Genomic DNA, 20,297 nt, shown 5'->3' on the forward strand with positions numbered 1-20,297 from the left:
TTACCCTGAAGTGTACTACCAACTGCTGTAGACAAATGTCTTTCTAATAAAACTACACTAAGACTTTGAAAGAGAAAAAATTCCTACCAAAATAACCTGAAGACCTATCATTTTTTGCTAATTCAGTAACAGGAGTTAAAATAAAAGCTCCCTAAACTTAGGTGCGCTTGTGTCAATCTAAAGATGCTTGCCACTGAAATAGCTATTTAGCTTCCCAGAGGAACGGGCTACACCAGTATAAAGTGTTTTACACCATTATATCCAGCCTGTTCTTGAGACGCTTTTTCTTTCACTACATTGTAGGGCAAAAATGACAAAATTTCCTACTGCAGACAAGACCTTGGGTCCGCTTCTGTCAGCATTAAGACCACTGTTTATGTAAGACGCTACCTAGTATTAAAGGTGGACTAACAAACATGCATTCTTGACCAGATTTGCTCAAATAAACACCTCTTATCCATAGTCCAGCATGACAGCGAGATGCCTGTGTCTCTTAACTACTTTGACAGGCTCAAAAAAAATTTCACTAACCCATTCAAACCAACAGCCAGGACATCTGCCCCAAGGCAGACATATTTAAGCATATTTACATTTGGCAATAGCTAAATGAAGCTAACATCTAACACATCCAAAGTTAACGCTGTTAACACATTGAACCTGTTTAAACAATTGCTACATTTATTTGAATGCCTCTACATCAGATATCTCAATCATTTTAAAGGAAAAGGTTGGTGTAACAGAAACCTGCCTAGACCACTATTCACCTGCAGCAAAGTTAAGACTAACGGTAAAGACGACGACTATTATCACTGTTATATAGCAACAAGGGGTTTGTATTTGTTATCTTTTTTATTAGGAAACTAATTTAATGATACTGATTCGTCATGTACGCATTACAGTGCCATGCAGAAACACAAGTCTCAAGTACACTGTAATCTAAAAGCTGTCAGGTTAAGTCTTTGGGGAAAAGTTTAGTTTTTAACACGATGCTTTCCTTCTTGCACCCAAATTTAGCAACAGCAGATTTTTCAACTTCCTCCAAAGCAGACCTTTGTAAGAAATTTATTAAATAAACTCTTCATCTACTAAATCCCATAACAACAAATGTAACCTTATATCAATTTTCAACACGCCTCTGCAAGATAACAGTAAACAGTAGTACAGAAAACATTACTTTCAATGCCACTTAAAATACTCCAATTCTCAACCTCTGCTAATTTTGCAAATCATTGCCAAAACTTTATGTAAGCTAAAACGCACATATTTAAGCTTCTTAAAAATCCCACCTTTTTTATTAACAGAACTATACTTACGTATGTGAACAAATGGGCACATTAGCATGTAATCCTATCAGCACTTCTTATAGAACAATAAAGTCTTCGCTTTCTCTTTTTAATCTTAAAAAAATATTCCTCAAGTAACTTTAGTTTCCCACATCACATGGCTTTTAAGAAAAAGGACCACTTACCAATAATTCTTCTTGTTGCTGATGGTCAACTGAACAGATATATAGCTGCAGTGATTTTAATTTCAGAACACTTGAATGCACGGGGATTCGGAAAACTTCATTAAATATTAACGGAGTTTGGAATTCCAAAGCTCTAGAGCAGTAAGTGGTTGGTGTGCCTGACTCAAGTGGTGGCAAATAAACTCTCACATGACTGGGAACAGCAAAATAGACAAATAGCACAATTCAGACAAAGAAAGCTGTTTTGCATTTCTCAAAAATCAAGCTAAGCAAAAACATCAGCATGACTTCTACATTAAGAATCTGCTCTGGGATCTCCTCATTACAGGAATTTACTTTGTGTTCTTAACACAGAAGAACTGCAAAGATGATCTGGAAGCACTACCTTTTTCAAACCTTTTTTTTTTTTTTTTTAAACTTGGTGCTTAAGCAGAGGCACTAAGTGGCACTTGAGGTGCCCTGAGGTATCGAAGGCATCTACATGGGGCTAGCAAATATGACATAGGATCTATGTGAGAGCTACAGCCTTCCCCTGAGCAGCAGCAGCTGGGGGCCAGGTGCTGTACTATGCTATTTCAAATGGAAACACATGACTGTGTTTAGGCAATTGAATTGCCCTGTAAGCGTCACTGATCCATTTCTCCCTTCCACCCACTAAGTATACCTTTCTTCCCCCCACTAAGAAACTCAGCACAAAAGGATAGCAAAAGATTTGCATCTGCCATCTATAAAAACAGATTTAAATATCTGGTACCATCTTGTTTGAGACTCCAAGCCAAAAACAAATCCGCCATTTTAATCTGACAGAAAGCAGCAGCAGTAGAGAAGTGTTTCTGTGTTCTCTGTGTCCTGATTGCTTGTCCAGCCCCTGCAATACCCTATTTTTTGGCCATACCTTCCTCTTATGCCAGCAAACAGCTTCATGCAATTGTGTTGTGAACCAGATTAGAAAATTTATCTGGGTTAAAAATCTAACCTAGCAAAATTTAATCTTAAGGATTAAAAAAAAAAATCCATCTTAGAGGCTCACTCAGGTTGACTACACAGCTGCATGACAGTCTTATGCCACCACCAGATAGGGGGCTGACACTGACAGGCAAGTAAACAGTTAGAGGACAACTGCAAGATTCACTATAGTGGAAATGCAGTGCTGCCGTGTGGAGCATCAGTTAGCTAAACAGCTTTACATGCTGTAAAAAGAGAACAATCCAACTCCTCCGTTCATCAGCTGCTGCAGGTAACTTCACCCCTGCTACCCCCAGTAACTCCGATTCAATGGACGTACAGTTGCATGGAGGAATTCATTAAGCGCCAGTTTAATTATTAAACGCTACAAGTGGCTAACAGAGAAGGATGGGGAACAGAACCGGCTTTTTGAGCCGCTTAGACACCTGATTGCCTTGATGACAACGTCCAACAAACCCTCTGTCGTCCTTTTTTACCTTGCTGACTCTACTTGACTTTCTTCAGATGACATTTATTTTTCTAATTACAAGGCAACATGGCTGAGTACTACTCAATACTCGCATTTCTTCCTTATCACATGCCCTTGCACTCACATTAAACACAGTGCAAAAGACTGACACTGATGCACTCACTGATATGAAGAATTTCCACTAAAGGTTTGCAGAGTTACCAAGATCAAGCGTTCTCAACAAAGATCAACTCATTTAATAATACGTACGGCAATTTAACAAGTCCCACAGAATGACTTATATTACAATACAACAATGTTATCACACCTCCATTTTCCACACTTTTCAAACCTCTCTGAGAGATAAAGATCAACAATTTTCACTGGTCAAATCTCTTTAAAATATGTTAAGATACATATCATTAGATAAGACTGTGTTCTACGGTGTCCTGGTTTCGGCTGGGACAGACATTGCCACTATTTAAGAAACATTTATTAGAATAAGCTAAGCAACATTCTATATAAAGCAACCTGGAATTTGAAGTAGCAGCACAGGCCAACAGAGGTTAAAAAATTTAATTGTTTGTACTGATTCTCAACTCGTTGTTGTGTTAAAATAATTGTGTTAAAATTTGAAAGGTGTTTCACAGATACTCTAAGAGCGCTGTAATGGCCACAGAACCCTTGCAGACATCACCTTTCTTTTATTTCTATTTTTTTTGGTCACTATAAAGGGCAAGGTATCTCTCTCACTAATGAATATAAAAGTTACAGTAGGAATTTTCTCAAATTACACTAAGCTTATTCTGGGATACATACAGATAAGCTGTAGAGAAGTCATACAGGAAATAATATTTCTGGAATACTGCAAATAATGTAGACAGCTTTTGGGCCAGAAGGCATGGGGTGATGGAAGCAAGACTTTGATGTGTTTGAACAAATTTCCCTGTGCATAATAAATACCTAAGAACATTAGAGAGTATGCTTGTTACCTGACTGTTATGACACAGGCTCTATAAAAGGGGTACTTTGTGCCCAAAAAATGAACCCTACCCTCAAGTAAACTAAGACATACCATCTTCTCCAGAAATGGCTTAGTTTTGCATGAAAGGAAACAAATTTATGGTATTTACGATTGTGGCACCAAAGACGCAATAATCAGACTTGAGGTGAAAGTTAAGCTTACATTTTGCAGTTTTCTTTAACAACTAGACTAGCAAAGTTCTTCAGCTGTAATACATGGACTAACAGACATTCACTTCCACTGTCATGCCTGGAAAATAAATTTCCTGAGTTAGTCACCAAGCATCAATACTTTGCTTAAGAGATAAAGACGAAAGAATAGAAAGATTTTAAGAACGTAAAAGCACCTTGTGCTAACTGTTAAACAAATCAATTTAAACTGTAAACTTAAATCACTTACAGTGTGATATTGTAACTGCTTTTGATTCAGCTAACAGAACATTATTAATAATATTAGCTACAGTAACAAAGTTATCAGAACTAAGAGAATTAAGCACTATTCAATTTGAAAAGAAGAATATTCCCTACTGCGACTCCTGATAGTGAACAGGTTTTATAAAATACACTCCTTGGTTTAAACAGTTGCACCATATGCATACAAATGGGTGTGTGTATGCATGCACACGTGTAATGTATCAGTTACTTTAGACACAGTCAGCATTATTCTCATGGGTTAATGAAAATAAATAAATAAGGAAAAATCTACTCATTCATATCAGCATGAATTTTGAAATGGAACTAACAAATCTGGTTGAGATTTGAAAACTCCCAGTCTTGGGAATTAGTTTTCCAAGGGGTACAAACGATCCTGGATGGCTGCCTAAGATACAACATCCTGCCTTGCACTGCTATGTAATCTGCCCTTCCCCACACTACTCCCACTACTAACAATAGCATGCCCTAAGCACAGGACTTCAAAGCTATATTTGGGAGCTGTATTTGTATTTATGCCTCTTCACCTGTGACTTTCTGAAGTCAATCCTCCTTTATCTGGCACAAAAAGTCAGATCTCGCACACAGAGACATATCCCTACATCCACACACTTGTTAACGGCCCAGACAATGAAAACGCTACTGAAAGTAGTAACGAAGGCCATTTTATCAGCCAGGATTGAAAGGACACTGAATGAACCATGGTTAAGGTACATCCCCAGCAGAAAGCGGCATGTGATGACTAATCTGTACATCCACTGAACTTTGGCTTTCAATTCAGAAACTTCTTAGAACTATCCACTGCAGTTAAGTTTATTAAAAAGTTGAAAACCAAACCCAAGAAAACTAGTGAGCAATTCCCGCTGAGCTGACAGGGAGAAAGAGGAGTAACACTACTCACAGAAAACCAACATGTATTTGTGGTTCTTCGCTACTGGCAGCGTCACCATAAACAGGCTCTTCCAGATCTTCATTCCTGCAGGAACAGAAAGTACTGTAAACTACATACTGACCTAAGCTGTTAAAACATAATGAAGTGAACATTTATTTAATGATTTATGAATATAAGCAATTGTTTGGTAATACAGGAGGGATTAAGAAGGGATTACGGTTGGACTCGATGATCTTAAAGGTCTTTTCCAACCTAAATGATTCTATGAGTCTATAAGATACCTATTTAAAAACACACAGAAGTAGTAATTCACAATTTTAAAAAATTAGTTTTCAGAATACCTCTTTCAAGATATATAGGGTAGTTTAATATTTAGTCCGTCTTCCAACTCTCTTTACAATCCTCAAAATCTTTTCTTCCCAGTTACTGTTTGTTGTGCCAAAACAACTGTATAAAATAACATGTCTTTACCCATCCTTCAATCACTTGATCAACCTACACATTTTTAGATTCTCAGCAGTTCATACATTTCTTCCTTGCAGTTATATGTTTATCACATGCTACTCAGAACTATAAGTCACACTGTAAAATTTTTTGTTACAGATGGTTGAAATAAAGTTACTGATTTATGACTAATCAGCTGAGAAAACTATCTTTCAAGGGAGAAGTATATGGTTTTAAAATGTTAGCGGCAAAGTGAAAGGGTCTTGGCACTTGTGAAAATGACAGTGGAACCGGATGTAAACATGCAACCTAATATTCTTATGTTACTAAGAACCAGCAATTTTGAAAGCATATTCAGAAATTTACAATGAATTCTTTCAGACCGTGTGGTAGAACAGGAATATTTCCAGCTTACTATGCATTTATACACCTGACCTTTTGCTTAAAGCTTCAAACACGCCACTGTCACTAGCCAGTGAATGATCTGAGAGACATGCTGAAACTCGCCTGGCTCTCCTCTCCGATCTTCTACCACTGTCTCCTCGCAGAGTTACAGCTGTCATTGAGAAAAAGTGAAAACAACATCAGCTCAAGGCAATCTCTAAAAAAATTAAACAAGAAACATTTATTGTATCAAAACCAGTGACAAAACAGATGACAGAAACACAGTTCATTGCTTTTTCATCTAACTTTAAGTTAAAAACCCTAAAATACAAAGGACTGGAGATTTTCTTTGGGGGAATTAAGGAAGGAAGTTTGTGGCTAATTTCTCTCTGACAAGACTAAGTATAAACCAATTGCATTGTTATTAAATGCCTTTCTGGTAGAATAATCCCTCCTGGAGCAAGACTTAACATTAATTCAACACATGTACACACGATATCCTGAAATTTTAGGACTTAACTACTGAATATACAATAGGCTGAAAACAAACACAGAGACTAATTCTTTTAAGAAGTTTTCTGATAACACAATGTGAGGTTTTGTTCTCATTTGTTTTCTAATACAAGGTCTCAAAGCATACTGTTTATACCATGGCATAATAGCAGCTTTTATTTACAGTCTGAGAGGCATTATCAAAAAGAACCAGCGCTTTCCAGCTCACTCAGACCACTGTTTTTCCAAATTCTTGGTGAATGACTTTGAATGGGGGAGGAGGAAGCAATATTCAACCCCCTCCTTCCACCCTTCCCCACATCACCAGCAACACCATAAATAGCGACTCAGCAATCATTTTCATGTTGTGAGTGTATCAACAAAAATTATGTTATATATCAGGTTTTGCACTGACAAGCAGGTATAGCAGCTACCAACCCTTTAACGTATGCGCACAAGTGGTAATGCTCAAGAATTGTACAGGTAAGGTTTTGACACTGCAGCAACAGCTCCTAACCAGAGGTTGTTTTCTTTTGCATCCTAGAAAGAACCATTAAACAGACTTGTGGGAGTGCAGTTTCTTCACCGTGCAGTGAAGAACTTTTGCCAGCTTTCCCCCCCTTTTGCTTAAGGCTCAATGACTGTCCTCAAAGCAGAAAAGCAACAACAAAGAGATGCCACTTCAGAGGTAGGGCAAACATCTTATTTGCTTCTACCCATGCTCAGAAACTTAAGACAGCATGGAAGTATTCCCAGTTTTAGCAGACACTGTTTGGAGTGACAGTAGCACTGTGCACATCACGCTAGAGGCAAGTACCAGCTGATGTTTACTGCTTACTACCCCTGACTAAGAATGAAACATGCCTTACTCACAGTAACCACTCGTTAAGTATCTCTGTTACATGTTACCTAAAGGCATCAGAAAATAAAAGGCTGGCACCAGCCAACAGCCTGAGCTCCACCTGCAGAGCCCAGCTGAGGTACAGACAACTGAGCCACCCCATTGCATGGGACCCATCCCACCTCCCACCCAAGCACCACCAGGAGAGGACATCAGGACTTGAAGCTTGATTAAAAATCCCACAGATTAATACAACCGTGCCACTGCTGTCAACAGATGCGTCTGGCTAACGTTAGCTTTCACCCACAGTGAGACCGGGAGACAGGATGCACTGAGCCCAGCACGCCCACGCCAGCCTGATGTACATTCCTTTCATCAGGGCACTAACAGCACAAAATCCCAGAAGATATTCCAAAACCCACAGGGTGCTGTATGGAGCTAAAAATCCCTAGTTCTGTCCCAGAATGTCCCGAAAACCAAAAATTATGTCCCCTAAACTGGACAGAGCCAGTTCTCTAACCTTCTGGACCTGTAAGTAGCTCTACAGGCCTCCTCTCCAAATTCAATGAAGGATTTAGCCGTCTTGAGCTATGCAGCAAATTTACCTGCTAGCCAGGGACATCCCAATCTGCATTTGTCTCTGCGCCTGGAGAAAGAACCCCCTTTCCCCCACCCCTAATTACAGCATCCCGTTCTTACTGTACATCACACATCGTGCAGTGTTACTCATTTCACCCTCACAGCAAGTGACAGCCAAGTTCGAGCTAGCTCACAGAAAGCAAAGAAACTGTATTTGGACCGTGCTCTCCTCCATATCACCTATGCAAAGTGGTGGGTTTGGTTTCATTGGTGGATTTTTTTGTTGTTGTTTTTTAAGAACTACTAATTTGGTGAGCCCACCTCTGAGTTTTGTCACTGCTATTTATGCAGAATCAAAACTAGCACTCTGTAGAGGCATCTTTTAATATGTAAGTTTCCCAAGAAATCTGACATAACTGGAAAGAGGGTGAATTTCACAAAAGCAGGTATATTTTGTATGAAAGTGCTTCTATAATTTCTGTACTAATTTCAACAAGTTACGTTAGGATGACTTTTTGTAAATAAGCCTTTGGCTCACCCCTCTACATGAGCACTTTGTATAGATGTAGCAAACAAAAGACCCCATGGGCTCTCTCCTTTGGAGGCTTATGTTCCTAATTTGTCTGGAAGGAAAAATTGGTCTGAAGCACCAATATAATGTCATGAAAAAGTGACATGTTAAAACAATGTTGTAACTTGACAATGATTTGCCTGCTGCCTGCAGGCCATGGAAGCATTCGATAACATCTGGACAATGCCAGTGAACTTGGGAGAGATGCAAACACCAAAACATGCCCTTGACTAGGAAAAAAAAAAAAGTAATCAGCAGAAAAAATTGGTCAAGACGACAGAAACAGAGATTTTGGTTTAAACAGAACAAGGTTTAGCACAGGTTACAGACCTTCCAATGCTGGAAGCTAAAGAATTGTTTAAAAATAAACTTTTTAAGGTGGACAAATATCTTTTGTTATCTTATTTAAATAACAAAATCAGTGAACAATAAACATGATTTTCCAGAATTACTGGGTGCCAAAGCTTGATAAACATAAGACAGCCCTGATTAAAAGAATATTCTCAAGTGTCAGTAGTTGGAAAAACTGAACTTGAAAGGAGATTTTGGTGTCCAAGATTTCATTAGCTAAAAAAACCTACATAAATCTAAAGCATGTTTCAAAAGCTTAGGAGGCTAGAAATACTGCACATCTGCTCAAAATGCACTAATAAAACAGTCAAACACTCTCATAAAAACTAAATCAGAGACACAAACAGCCCTTACCTACCATGATGCTGTCAGGCATTACTATGATGTAATAAAGCTGAAGCTCGCAGAACACTTTTTCCAGGAATTTAACTACAGCCATGAATATATTGTTTAGTTAACATAGCAAAAAATTAAGTATGCCATAATGATTAAACAGATACAGCACAGTATCAAACAAAACCAAATGTAGCGAAATCTCCCGGTTTTTCACATGCAACTCAGAAAACAACAAAACAAAACAAAACCCACCAACCAACACGTCACACAGAAAGACACGCTGGGAATTACAGGCAAAAACAGCACAATAAGTAATTTTGGGTTCACTTACAGTGAATTTTTCTGTTGTGCCGCATGAGAAACAAGACAAAATGAAAAGCACACAATGATAAATCACCTTTTAGATCTATGACAATATTTTGCAAACAAGAGATTATATAGGCATTAAAAGGAAACTTAGCACTTGAAAGATTATTTTAGGGTAAAGAGGAAAACATAGTGAAGATATTAAAGCCCAATATTTTATTAACATTTCCTCCCACTCCCAGCATTATAAATACAATGGATTTAACCTCTCAGGCACGTTCTCTCCATTCACACATGCTAACATATTTCACAGTGTGTCCCTGAGACAGATGCAGAACAATAAAACAGCGGATCAGCAACTGAACATCAAAACTGCAGATCCTGAAGAACTCCTTGAACTTGCTCAAGTGCTGCTTCAGTTCAAAGTATATGCAGTTTATTCAGTGTTAACCCTCCCAGCCCCCAAAATCTGCAAAATTATCTCATGTTTTGTCTAGTGAAGGAACAGGCAAAAGATTTGTCCAAGCTGAGACTTACTGGTTTTCCAGCGTCACATTATGCTACCAGACCATTGGGTGGCAGCAGCAAAGCACACTGCATAGTACCTTAGTGAAAACCAAACCCCCCCCCAACATCTGGGGATTCCCAAACTGCGATACACAAGCTTGATGCTCCATCAAAATTCTTCAAGAAAAGAGTACAAAACTAAAATAATTTAGAAACTTCCAGCTGCAACTTGCAAACAACTGCATTACAACTGCAAACCCTCCAGCTAGTGAGTGTGGAGCTCAAAGTAGTTAAGACTCCAGCCAAAAATCAGAAAGGTTAAACAAATTTTTCTTAAGCAACTGTTTTCAAATTCAAATATTAAAAAAAAAAACCAAACAAACCCAACCACCCACACAAGAGTCAAAAAAAGACAGTCTGGCTACCTTTTAACCATACAGGCCTCCTCAGAAAGCAACACAAATCACTCTGTGGTACACAGAGAAAAGCTGTAACCCCTGGACTAGCAGCTGGAGCCACATCGCAGCAGTGACCGTAGGGTAGCACAGGCATTTCTGCCAGAGGTTTTCAGAAAAAAAGTGAAACGCATAGAAATGTGACAGAGAAGGGAGAACAGAAAAACCAAAGCAGGAACTTGACCCTCATCTCATTGCTCCCTAGGCCTTCAGACCAGGCCTTCACTTCTAGGAAACACGTATGAGCTATAAATGAACTACTAACATAGTTTCACTTACCACAATGGGTGAAGACATGCTGTGGTCTGATCTGAGGTTTAAAGAAAGCCTCAGGAAGCCTCTTCACGGCACTAATTTAAGCACAAGCTTACATGCTGGTCTCTGGAATTCTGTTTATTTTGGTCTGAAAGCTGCAATATGGGCACTAAAAATATTTGCATCTAGTAAATGTAAATTTTGCAGCAGTATCTTCTGGCAATGCTCGCTGTGTTAAGGGAAGTAGGTGAGTCTAGACTCAAATGCTGTTTGGGCAATACAGGTTTTTTAGCAGAGCGGTGACATTTTCTTTTTAAAAACAAAAAGCTGAAAGCTTTTTGTTAGATACTGTCAACGTTCCTTCTCATTATCACTTCACAAATAAGGTTGTGGTAGGATAATATGACACATCCTCTGGTTGTATTTCACGTTGCTCCTGATGTCGTAAGTCCTGAATGCAACGTTCTACACTACTGCTCATACAGAATTCTGGATATAGAAATAGGATGTGAATGACAACCTTTAATATTAAAAATATTCTCTAAAAGCCTTTCTCTACTGGTATGGTTTTATTAGAAATACAAGCAAGGCAACACACAAAAACACCATCGTGAAGGAACACTTTTTCATTTTAACAGCAGTTCTTCATTTGATTGCTTAAAACAGGAGAAGACATTTCTCATGTGCCTGTATGCTCAGGTTTTTAAATTTGTTTTGTTTTTCAAACAGGTTTCTGTTTCTTCTTTTGGTCTCTCTCATTTATGTTTCTTGACTGCAGTGCCTCAGAAGCTTCCACCAATGCAAGCTAAAGCAAGTCCATCAAACTGCACAGTCAAGCAGGAAAAGAAAACTCAACAGTATGTGTGCCGCGGTAACTGCACGTCGCTCCTCTGCGATGACAGAGCACAGCCCCACTGAGACAAATGCTCAAGCGGATGCTTAACTTCTCACACACCCCCTAACAAAAGATGGTCCTTGGCTGATGAAGCACTCTACTCATAAGCACATTGCACCATGCACTCATGGCCACCGTGCCACTGCGGCTTTTGCTGCATCACAGAACTTTGACACAGGAACCTGGTCTGGCATGTGTACATATTCAGCACGGAGTCAGCCAGCCTTCAAGCACTGTCAGCAGCATCACCTCATGCCTTGTTTCTGTTTGCATTTTTTTGGGAGAGTTGGCGTTCTTCCCCACCCTCCAGGTTTGTGTTGCTTTAAATTATCAGAATAATGGTACAACTGGGGGCCTCAGAAGTAACTAAGACATGCTTTTTTTTAACTAATTTCCACTCCAAGACCAAAATATTTACTCCTTGATGCGCTACGCTCCAAAGCAAGTCCATATTCCATTCCCTTTCTTCCACCTAATTCACCACTATTTTAAGATCTATTTACAAGGATTTTCTCTACTCTTTCACCTCTTTGCCTTATAACTAAAGTTTGGGGGGTTGGGCTTTGTTTTTTTGCTTGGTTGGGTTTTTTTAACAGCTAACATCTACCATTTAAGTTTTAACTGATATAAGTAAAATAAGCCAAACTGAGGAACAATCCCTACTGTGCTAGTATGCTTAGATCTGTGTGACTTTTTCTGTGATAATGTGACAAAATAATAATGTCCAGAAACTCACCTCCACCAGTTTGGACAGCAGTCAGCTGTGGTCCCATTTCTCGCAGCCCTTCATTGTCCACAGGGTAAGCGGACGTCTGAGATAAGCTCGTTCCTTGCGTATCATCGTCACCCAATGCTGTGGTCTGAGCCCTGAGCATTTCCAGGGCTCCTATGCTTGCCATCTCCTCAAAACCTTCCGACATCTGAGCTAAGGGAGAATCTCGAGATGCAGAGAGAAATGGGGTGTCCAGAGGAGAGCTTGGCGGGGACAGGGATGACAAGGAGGACCGCGATGACAGGGAGGCCAGGGACTGCGGGGTATCCAGAGACCTCCGCTGCTTATTGAAATTTGAGTGTCCAATGGGATCAGCGTACGGCACATCCTTTGTGAGAGACTCGAAGGGAATTATGTCGAAGCGTAAATGCTGCCCGTAGTCTGTAATGCTGTCTGATTTGTCATACTGTGGAAGGCCATAGATGTCCGTAAAGCTGACCGAGCTGAGGGAGCCTCTGCTGGAGGCCAAGGATCCTCGACTGGAGGCCAGGGATCCCCTGCTGCTGCCAGAGGACATTGTGAGGGTGCTAGCCGACAGACTATGGCAGGCAAAGAAAGAAAAACAAAAAAGGCCCTTTCAAATATAACCAGAAACACCAGTACAAACATAAAAATGTCAATCCAGATTACACAAGTAATTTTACACTTATTCAGTACAGTGACATGGAGAGATGATTTGGCATTTTAAGTCTAGGTCGTGCCTCTTGCCCTGGTCTCAAGCAAACCATAACTGGAACAGTGCAAGTGACAACCAAATCAGGACCAAGTGCCTGAAGACAAACAGTCCAACAGGACAAGCCTCCTCTTTCATCCAACGTGTAAGCATCCATAATTTGGCAGAAAAGAGGCCAGAGCGGGATCTGGATCAGTGGACTCAACATAAAGCCAGGAAGGGTAGATGACCATGATCCAGCTTGAATTTACGTTAATAATGGGTCACAAACATATCAGGGAGAAGAAGTGTAAAGGGATTTAGAACGTCCTAACAAACTGCTGTGTAAGCCTCGCCCTCACAGGTTTTTCCAGTGCAAAATAAAAAGAGACTTTAGGATGAATCCTATTCCAGCTCCTCTTAATGCTCTCAGACAGTTACGGAGAGAATAATATAAGTGACAAAGAGAGATGAAGTGAGACACCGCAGGAACTGAGCTTTTGATGTCGGCGTCATGTTGAGCTGAGAAATCCCCAAGAGCTGCATCTAAAAAGGCAGCTGCAAGTGTGAATATGCAAAACACCCTGGGCTTCTGTGTGGGTCTTAGCACATTCTCGTATTCAAATGGCAAAATTTTGTCATCTCACCAGGGATCAAAACCCCCTTCTTTAGAGAAGGTATCAGAATATTAAAACCTCACAGAACTTAAAAGAATGCTATCTTCATATTAGTAAAAACCGTAACAATATTACAACGTGTTTTAAGTACGTATCTTCTTTTCAGAAAATGAAATAACACAAAATTCCCAAATACACATAATAACCTAGCCCAAACAGCCATCATTAATACTATTTATAGAACTCCATCCAAATCACCACATTCCATAGACCAAACTGTATAAATTTGATAAAAAATTAAATTTAGTTGGCACACATACGTAAGAGTATTAAAAGGTAAACTTTACAGATCATTAATATCCTTCTCTGCTGCAGTTAAACTTCAAAACCTGCTGGTTTTACATAACTTACCTTTTTAACTGGGAGTGTAAATATGAAGTTAAACGTGTAGCTTCTTCTAGTTGCATAAGCAAACAATTTTTCTTTTCCTGTAACAGTATCCTATAATTAAACAGATACATATTACTATTTTTCCTCATTACAGTAGTGCTCAGGAAATGCTAGGAGCTTTCCATGTACTGAAAAACATCATTGCATTGCGGTTTGCAATATAAAAAGAAGCTTCACTGTATAATCAGGAGTCTTCATTTACGCAGCTCATATGCAACAATGGTAATTCCAGTGAGAACACAAGAACCAAGACTCCAGCAGAATTCCCAGGCAAGAAAAGTAATTGAGGCACAATATAGGAGTCATGATGTTGAAAATATATTACAGCAATTATCAAAGTCATAAAAAGTCCTAGGTAAAAACATCAGACTCTACCAGATATTTTTCCCCCCCTCCTTGCATCAGCCTGATTGTGCCAGTAAAACAGAGAGAACTACTATGACTTTCAATGCCTTGGCAGGAAAAAAGTACTCCCAATAGCCCTATTATCCAAGCTAATTAGTGTCAAATTTCAAAGATAAAAGAAAATTTTTGGAGTACTTCTGTTAAGCAGTAACCATAAAACTCAGCTTTAAGCTCTAATTCTAGGTGTTTCAAGTACATCTATATATCATATTTAAGCAGGTGATACAGCATTTTGAATACTAAGCTATGACAAAAATGTGTCGCTGTGACTTATTTTTTGCCCATTCTAATAACGAGCAGCTGAATTATTCAGTACCACTGCCACAACACAAATGGAATGTACCTATAATGCTGTCAGTCTCACACACCTATAAAATGCCTTAAAATCTGTATTTTGAGATTATTCAAACTTTGAAGAATAGATTTTATCTATTGATATCACATTTATTCTTTTCCTAAATCCAGAATTGTAAGTATTTCTGATTGGGCTTGGAGAAACACAGCACCACTGAACTTCAGAATAAAATCAGGGTGGTAATCTGTTTTGTGTTGTACATTTGTACGTCCAGGACAGTTACTGCTCCAGCCCTGCATTCTCGAGTTGGCTAGAAATTGGGATTCTCACAGAGAGTTTGGGGAAAGCAGATGAAACTTATTTGAGTGCTTCAGACCTTCCTCCAGTGCAAAGACAGCTGTTCGAATTCAACATGTTAATAAGCAGGATTAAAAAAAAGTCAACAAAAAGGGAGTCCTTCTGGATAAAACAAAATGGCAGCATTAGTTTCAATAAACTTTGGATGGTTAAGATATGAGAAAAAATATGGTTTTGTTAGCAGTGAAAACATAAATCTTTCAACTTCTTTGGCCTCCAACTTCATCAATTCATATGCTGGCAAGGGGTTGCAGTGCTACACCCCAGCAACCCCACCACCCTCTGGGGAGGCTCCCTTCATTGCAACCACATGGCAGAAGCTGCACACCCGAGCGTGTGCAAGGCTGAAGCTTTTCTCCTGCTTCTGTGGACCCCAGAGCAGGTTAACCAAGTGGTGGAAGGAAGGCTGCAGCTCAGCTATGTACTTACATGATAAAGACTCTGCATGCAGGAACCAAAAGAAAGAGACGAACAGATGCAAGAAACTTTACTGACTGAAAAGCTTGCAGGGAAAAGAAGGGGTATGCACACCACCTACTTTAGAAAAACAAAACAAATGTAGGAACATACACTCCCCAGTGCTGTAAGGTAGGTACCTGCACTAAAGGGGAAGAGGTGCCGCCAACTAAGACTGCCAGCCAATCTTTAAAAAAATAAAAAAAAAAACCAACAAACAAAAAAACCCCACAAGCAAAAAAACCACAAACAAAAAAACCACACACAAACAAAACAACATAAAAAAAACAACAAAAACCCACCACCCCTGCCATACAGATTTTAAGTTAGTTCTGATCTGCGTGTAACTCAGCGTCTTAAAACTCAGTAACAGAACAGGACTGGTAATTATTTGAATAGGAAATTTCTTTGTATTTCCTCGATTAGGAGAAAGTGGAAATAGAAAAGCAGAACTAGGAATGGTTCTGGTTATTCCTGAACCTAAAACAAACAAACAAATAAATTAGGGCTACTAATAATTAAGCTTTCCCTCTCCAAATTGTCACACAGAAATAGAGCGCTCTTCAATATTATTCTAACTTCTACTCAACTTTTTGCTAGCATTTGAAACATTAGTACCACACTGGAACCCTGGTTTCCACAGCATGAACTACATGGAAAAATAGCTTGGCCTTCTTGCCAACATAGTATGCATTACCTAACATGACAGCCCAAAAACAACAAATAAAACTTACTACACTGCAGTGTAAAGTGAACTCCCTTTTCTGTCAGTTTAAGCTGGAAACCCAATGTAGTGATATTGCAAAAATTGCAAAATATATAACACTGAACTGTAGGTTGGCTGTGAATTTCCTATTTATTGCCTGAATTTACTGTCTGAAGTAAGCTTTTTCAAAGGAACTGAGGTTCTCAAAATTTGTATATGGAAGGCACTTCCAAATATTTTTCAGGTGTCTTAATTTTGTAAACATTAACCTTTACACAGATGACATTAAAGGTGGTTCATGTAGTTTTCCTCAAGTGTCAAACCTCAGGTTTTACCACTATTTAAGAGAAGCAAGTCTGGGAAACAAGTATTTTCTCACTTTCACTGGAGGCAGTCTATGGTAACAAGAAGCGGTTAAGAGACTTTGTCCATTTCTTTAGCTATAGGAAAAACTCGGCAACTTTGAAATAAACACAGTGTTTCCATTCATATGATTTGGGGGTTTGTTTTTACATATAACTTGATATTTAATTTAAGTTTTCAAGAATGACTCTGTTTATTATTTTCTCTGCATGTCGGAGTTGGGATGTGCTCACTGCTGAGATTGCAAATTAAAAGCAAAAATTGTATACAAAAGGCAGTAAAAACTAAATCATTTAACTTTCCTGTTATGAGGCAGAAACCAAACATAGGGAAGCATCTTTGTTCTGACCACAGAATGGTAGGGGTTGGAAAGGACCTCTGGAGATCATCTTGTCCAACCCCCCCTGCTTGAGCAGGGACACCTAGAGCAGGGGGCAGGTCCTGGCAGGTTTTTAATGTCTCCAGGGAAGGAGACTCCACACCCTCCCTGGGCAGCCTGTGCCACTGCTCTGGCACCCTCACAGGAAAGAGGTTTTTCCTCGTATTCTGGTGGAACTTCCTGTGTTCCAGCTTGTGCCCATTGCCCCTTGTCCTGTCACTGGGCACCACTGAAAAGAGTCTGGCCCCATCCTCTTGACACCCACCCTTCAGATATTTATAAGCATTAAGAAGATCCCCCCTCAGTCTTCTCTTCTTCAGGATGAACAAAACCAAGAAATGCTTTTGGAGATGAAAATTACTACACTGCAGAATAACAGAAAAATTTTTCACTATCCAGGTACTGTTATCAGGTCTCTTTATTAGACAGCATCACTCAGACTTTTTCCAAGCATCTTTTGTGACTCTGTTCTGATCTCTTCTTCCTATTCAGACTTTTTAAATGAATGAAAGGAGAACTAACTAGTCAACATCACTAACTTCCTTTCAGAAAACTTCAAGACAGACAGAATGACATAACGGCAGTCAGGAGCAGGCTCTTCCTTTTTTGAAAATACATTAGTAACATTTTTGTTTGTTTTTTAAACAGTAAAATTTCTTATTCTTAATTTTGAAACTACCTATATGGATCGTACAGTAGATAAGAAACAAGTTCCCAAACCTTTCAGTGGCCCCATGGGCAGATGTTGCTCGAGCCCGTTGAATTTCATCCTCCAAGCGTCTTTTTTCTTCCTCCAAGCGTGCAATGTCTTCCGGGGATCGTCTCTGCTGACTGATGAGCTGCAACTCCTGAAGAAGAGCCTCTTTCTCTTTGATGAGCTGAAGACGGTCCCTGTCCGCTTCAGCCATTCCTGGCCAAGATTCATTGTCTAGCAAGGCCAGTTGCTGCTGTATATTTGAAACTCTTTAAAAGAAGATAAATATATTTTAAAATGCAGAAGAGACAAAGACAACAATTAAAAGAATAAATACCAAAAGGTAAAGCCTGTTGACTGCTGTGACTTTTTTCTTCTAAATTTCAAAACAAAAAAATTTAGAAGACCTTGGAAGGAGTATTTGTTTCTGGGTTTTGGTGGTGTTTTTGGTGTTTGGCTTTTTTTTGTTTGTTTGTTTTGGGTTTTTTGGGTTTAGGGTTTTTTGTTGGTGGTGGTTGGTTATGGGTTTTGTTTGTTTGTGGGTTTTTGCTATTTTTAAAACACTCAAGAGCTGCAAGTGCTCCTAAGTATGTAGCTGCATAAGAACTACAGCGCATTTATCTATCACATGGACAATGTGTGTCTTCACGGATTCCTCATTTTGTAAGAAATAAATTCAAAATTTGGAGGTCTTGATTTTGTTGCTTGTACTGATTAAGTTGTAGATGATTAAGTTGAACACCCTTTCATTCCTGATTCTTCTACTATCAGATCTTAAACTGCCATTTCAAAAGTGCAGTGAGAAGTTGGAGGGGATGAAGGGGAAATGCTTATCTAGTAACAATAGGTCCATATATTCATGTCCCACCTGGCAGAGGAATGGTTCAAGGGGCTGAGAACAGTGGGTGGTCCTGACCAACAACAAAATTTTAAGAATAAACAAGCTGTGAGTAAAACAAAAACATAGATATGGAAAAAAGATGTACTGGTTACAAAATACAGGTGGCTTCTGATGGATCCATCATCAAATTAAGCAATTAAATAAGCTAATTTGATTATTTTGTAGTAGTAGTAGGCTTTATAGCCAAAAGCGGTTTCCTATATCTCAATATGCTGAACCACTATGTGAAACAACAGCCATAAGAATAAATCCAGAGTTGACATTTTAGGAAAACATTCTGCTAAAAACAGATTTTGAACTCTTATGAATATTACAAAAAACCCTAAAGCTAGAAATTTCACAAATGTTTCTTTTGGCAAAATCAAAAGGTATACAAGCAGAACAGGGAGAGCACTCTTTTACTGCTAGGTATTTATGTTTGTCTTAAAACGGACAATTTAGACACTTTAGAATGTTACAATTAAAATGAAGAGTAAATAAAAGAAAATCTAGCCGAGTTTTGAACGTTTGAAACTAAAGAACTGTACAACAGTTATGCAGCTGTACACCTTGGTTTCATCTTCACTTTGAAACGGTAGCACTCAAAGTTCTGTGCACCATAAAAGATAATCACTCTTTAAATAAATAAAAGCATATTTAAAGCCAGCCATAAAAGTGGGATGTGCGTTCATTTTTTGCTTTAAGTAATCTTTTTTTCCAAAATATCTGGTAAGAAAGAAAAGATAACAACAACCACAGCAGGGTAAAAGCACATAACATGCAAGCAGAAAATCCACAATGTGACAATGTGTTTAAGAATGAAAGAAAAGGCATGGACATGACAAAGGTAGGGTTTGCCCCATCTGAAAACAAAACCTTATGCAATGTTTATTTCATGCTGACATCTGGAAAGTATTTGGCCGTCTTACTATCAGGGGAAAGGAAATCAAGTATCAATATAAGTCATTTCGCAATGACTGCATTCATATATGAACAGGAATTTTACTGCGAATTTTGTCAAATAGATTCCCCCACCCCCACCCTTCGATTTGATTCACAGCAAGTAAAGAACTTGGGTATTTTGTTACATTTTAGTCTAATGCAGAATACTCTATCAAGCCCTTCAATACCATTTCCTCCTCCTTGCATTAATAACCAACTTCCTGCCAATAGCTACTAAAAGCACCATTGTGAATTGATATGTATAGTCTACATATTTCATGCCTCGGCTATCGTGCATGAATTCCAGATGCAGCTTCCTGAAGAACACCTCGCCCCATCGACCAAACATCAGGGCCAGGAAGAGTGAGCAGAGTCAGGACTCCTCCTCTCCCCTACCCAGTTGCTATGCTGTTAAAGATTCAGTAAACACTCCTGAAGGCATATACAGCTTGATTTTCAAGTGTCCAGTGCCAAATGAAACAAACGGGGACTCAAGGTCCTTCCAACAGAATTACAGAATTCGGGTACAATTGGGTTATCATAGCTTGGCAGGCAAGTGTGAATCACGTGAGCCCTGGCAATGTATTTGTGTGACCCTGTTCATAAGCTCATACGCAGCTTGTGGATGAAAGCAGATGAGATGTGTCTGGTGAAGTCTCTGGGTTGTTTTATAAGATAGCCAAA

The 20,297-nt window shown here is 39.1% G+C and overlaps 1 protein-coding gene across 6 annotated transcripts in view; it reads right to left on the reverse strand.

Moving 5' to 3' along the window:
• WWC3 (WWC family member 3) overlaps positions 1–20,297 on the reverse strand; it is a 104,571-nt gene that overhangs the window by 12,212 nt on the left and 72,062 nt on the right. For 5 of the 6 annotated variants that reach the window (XM_064475627.1, XM_064475620.1, XM_064475611.1 and 2 more), the window contains exons 9-15: positions 17,818–18,060; positions 14,098–14,187; positions 12,382–12,956; positions 6,109–6,229; positions 5,239–5,313; positions 4,069–4,155; positions 1,469–1,661 (exon numbers count right to left, since the gene is read on the reverse strand). In XM_064475627.1, coding sequence (XP_064331697.1) covers positions 1,469–1,661; positions 4,069–4,155; positions 5,239–5,313; positions 6,109–6,229; positions 12,382–12,956; positions 14,098–14,187; positions 17,818–18,060 — 1,384 coding nt within the window. The remainder of the gene's footprint in view (positions 1–1,468; positions 1,662–4,068; positions 4,156–5,238; positions 5,314–6,108; positions 6,230–12,381; positions 12,957–14,097; positions 14,188–17,817; positions 18,061–20,297) is intronic. The other variant, XM_064437099.1, reaches the window with a different exon arrangement.

Source organism: Phalacrocorax carbo, chromosome 1 (assembly GCF_963921805.1).
Source record: "Phalacrocorax carbo chromosome 1, bPhaCar2.1, whole genome shotgun sequence".
Taxonomy (NCBI): Eukaryota; Metazoa; Chordata; class Aves; order Suliformes; family Phalacrocoracidae; genus Phalacrocorax; species Phalacrocorax carbo.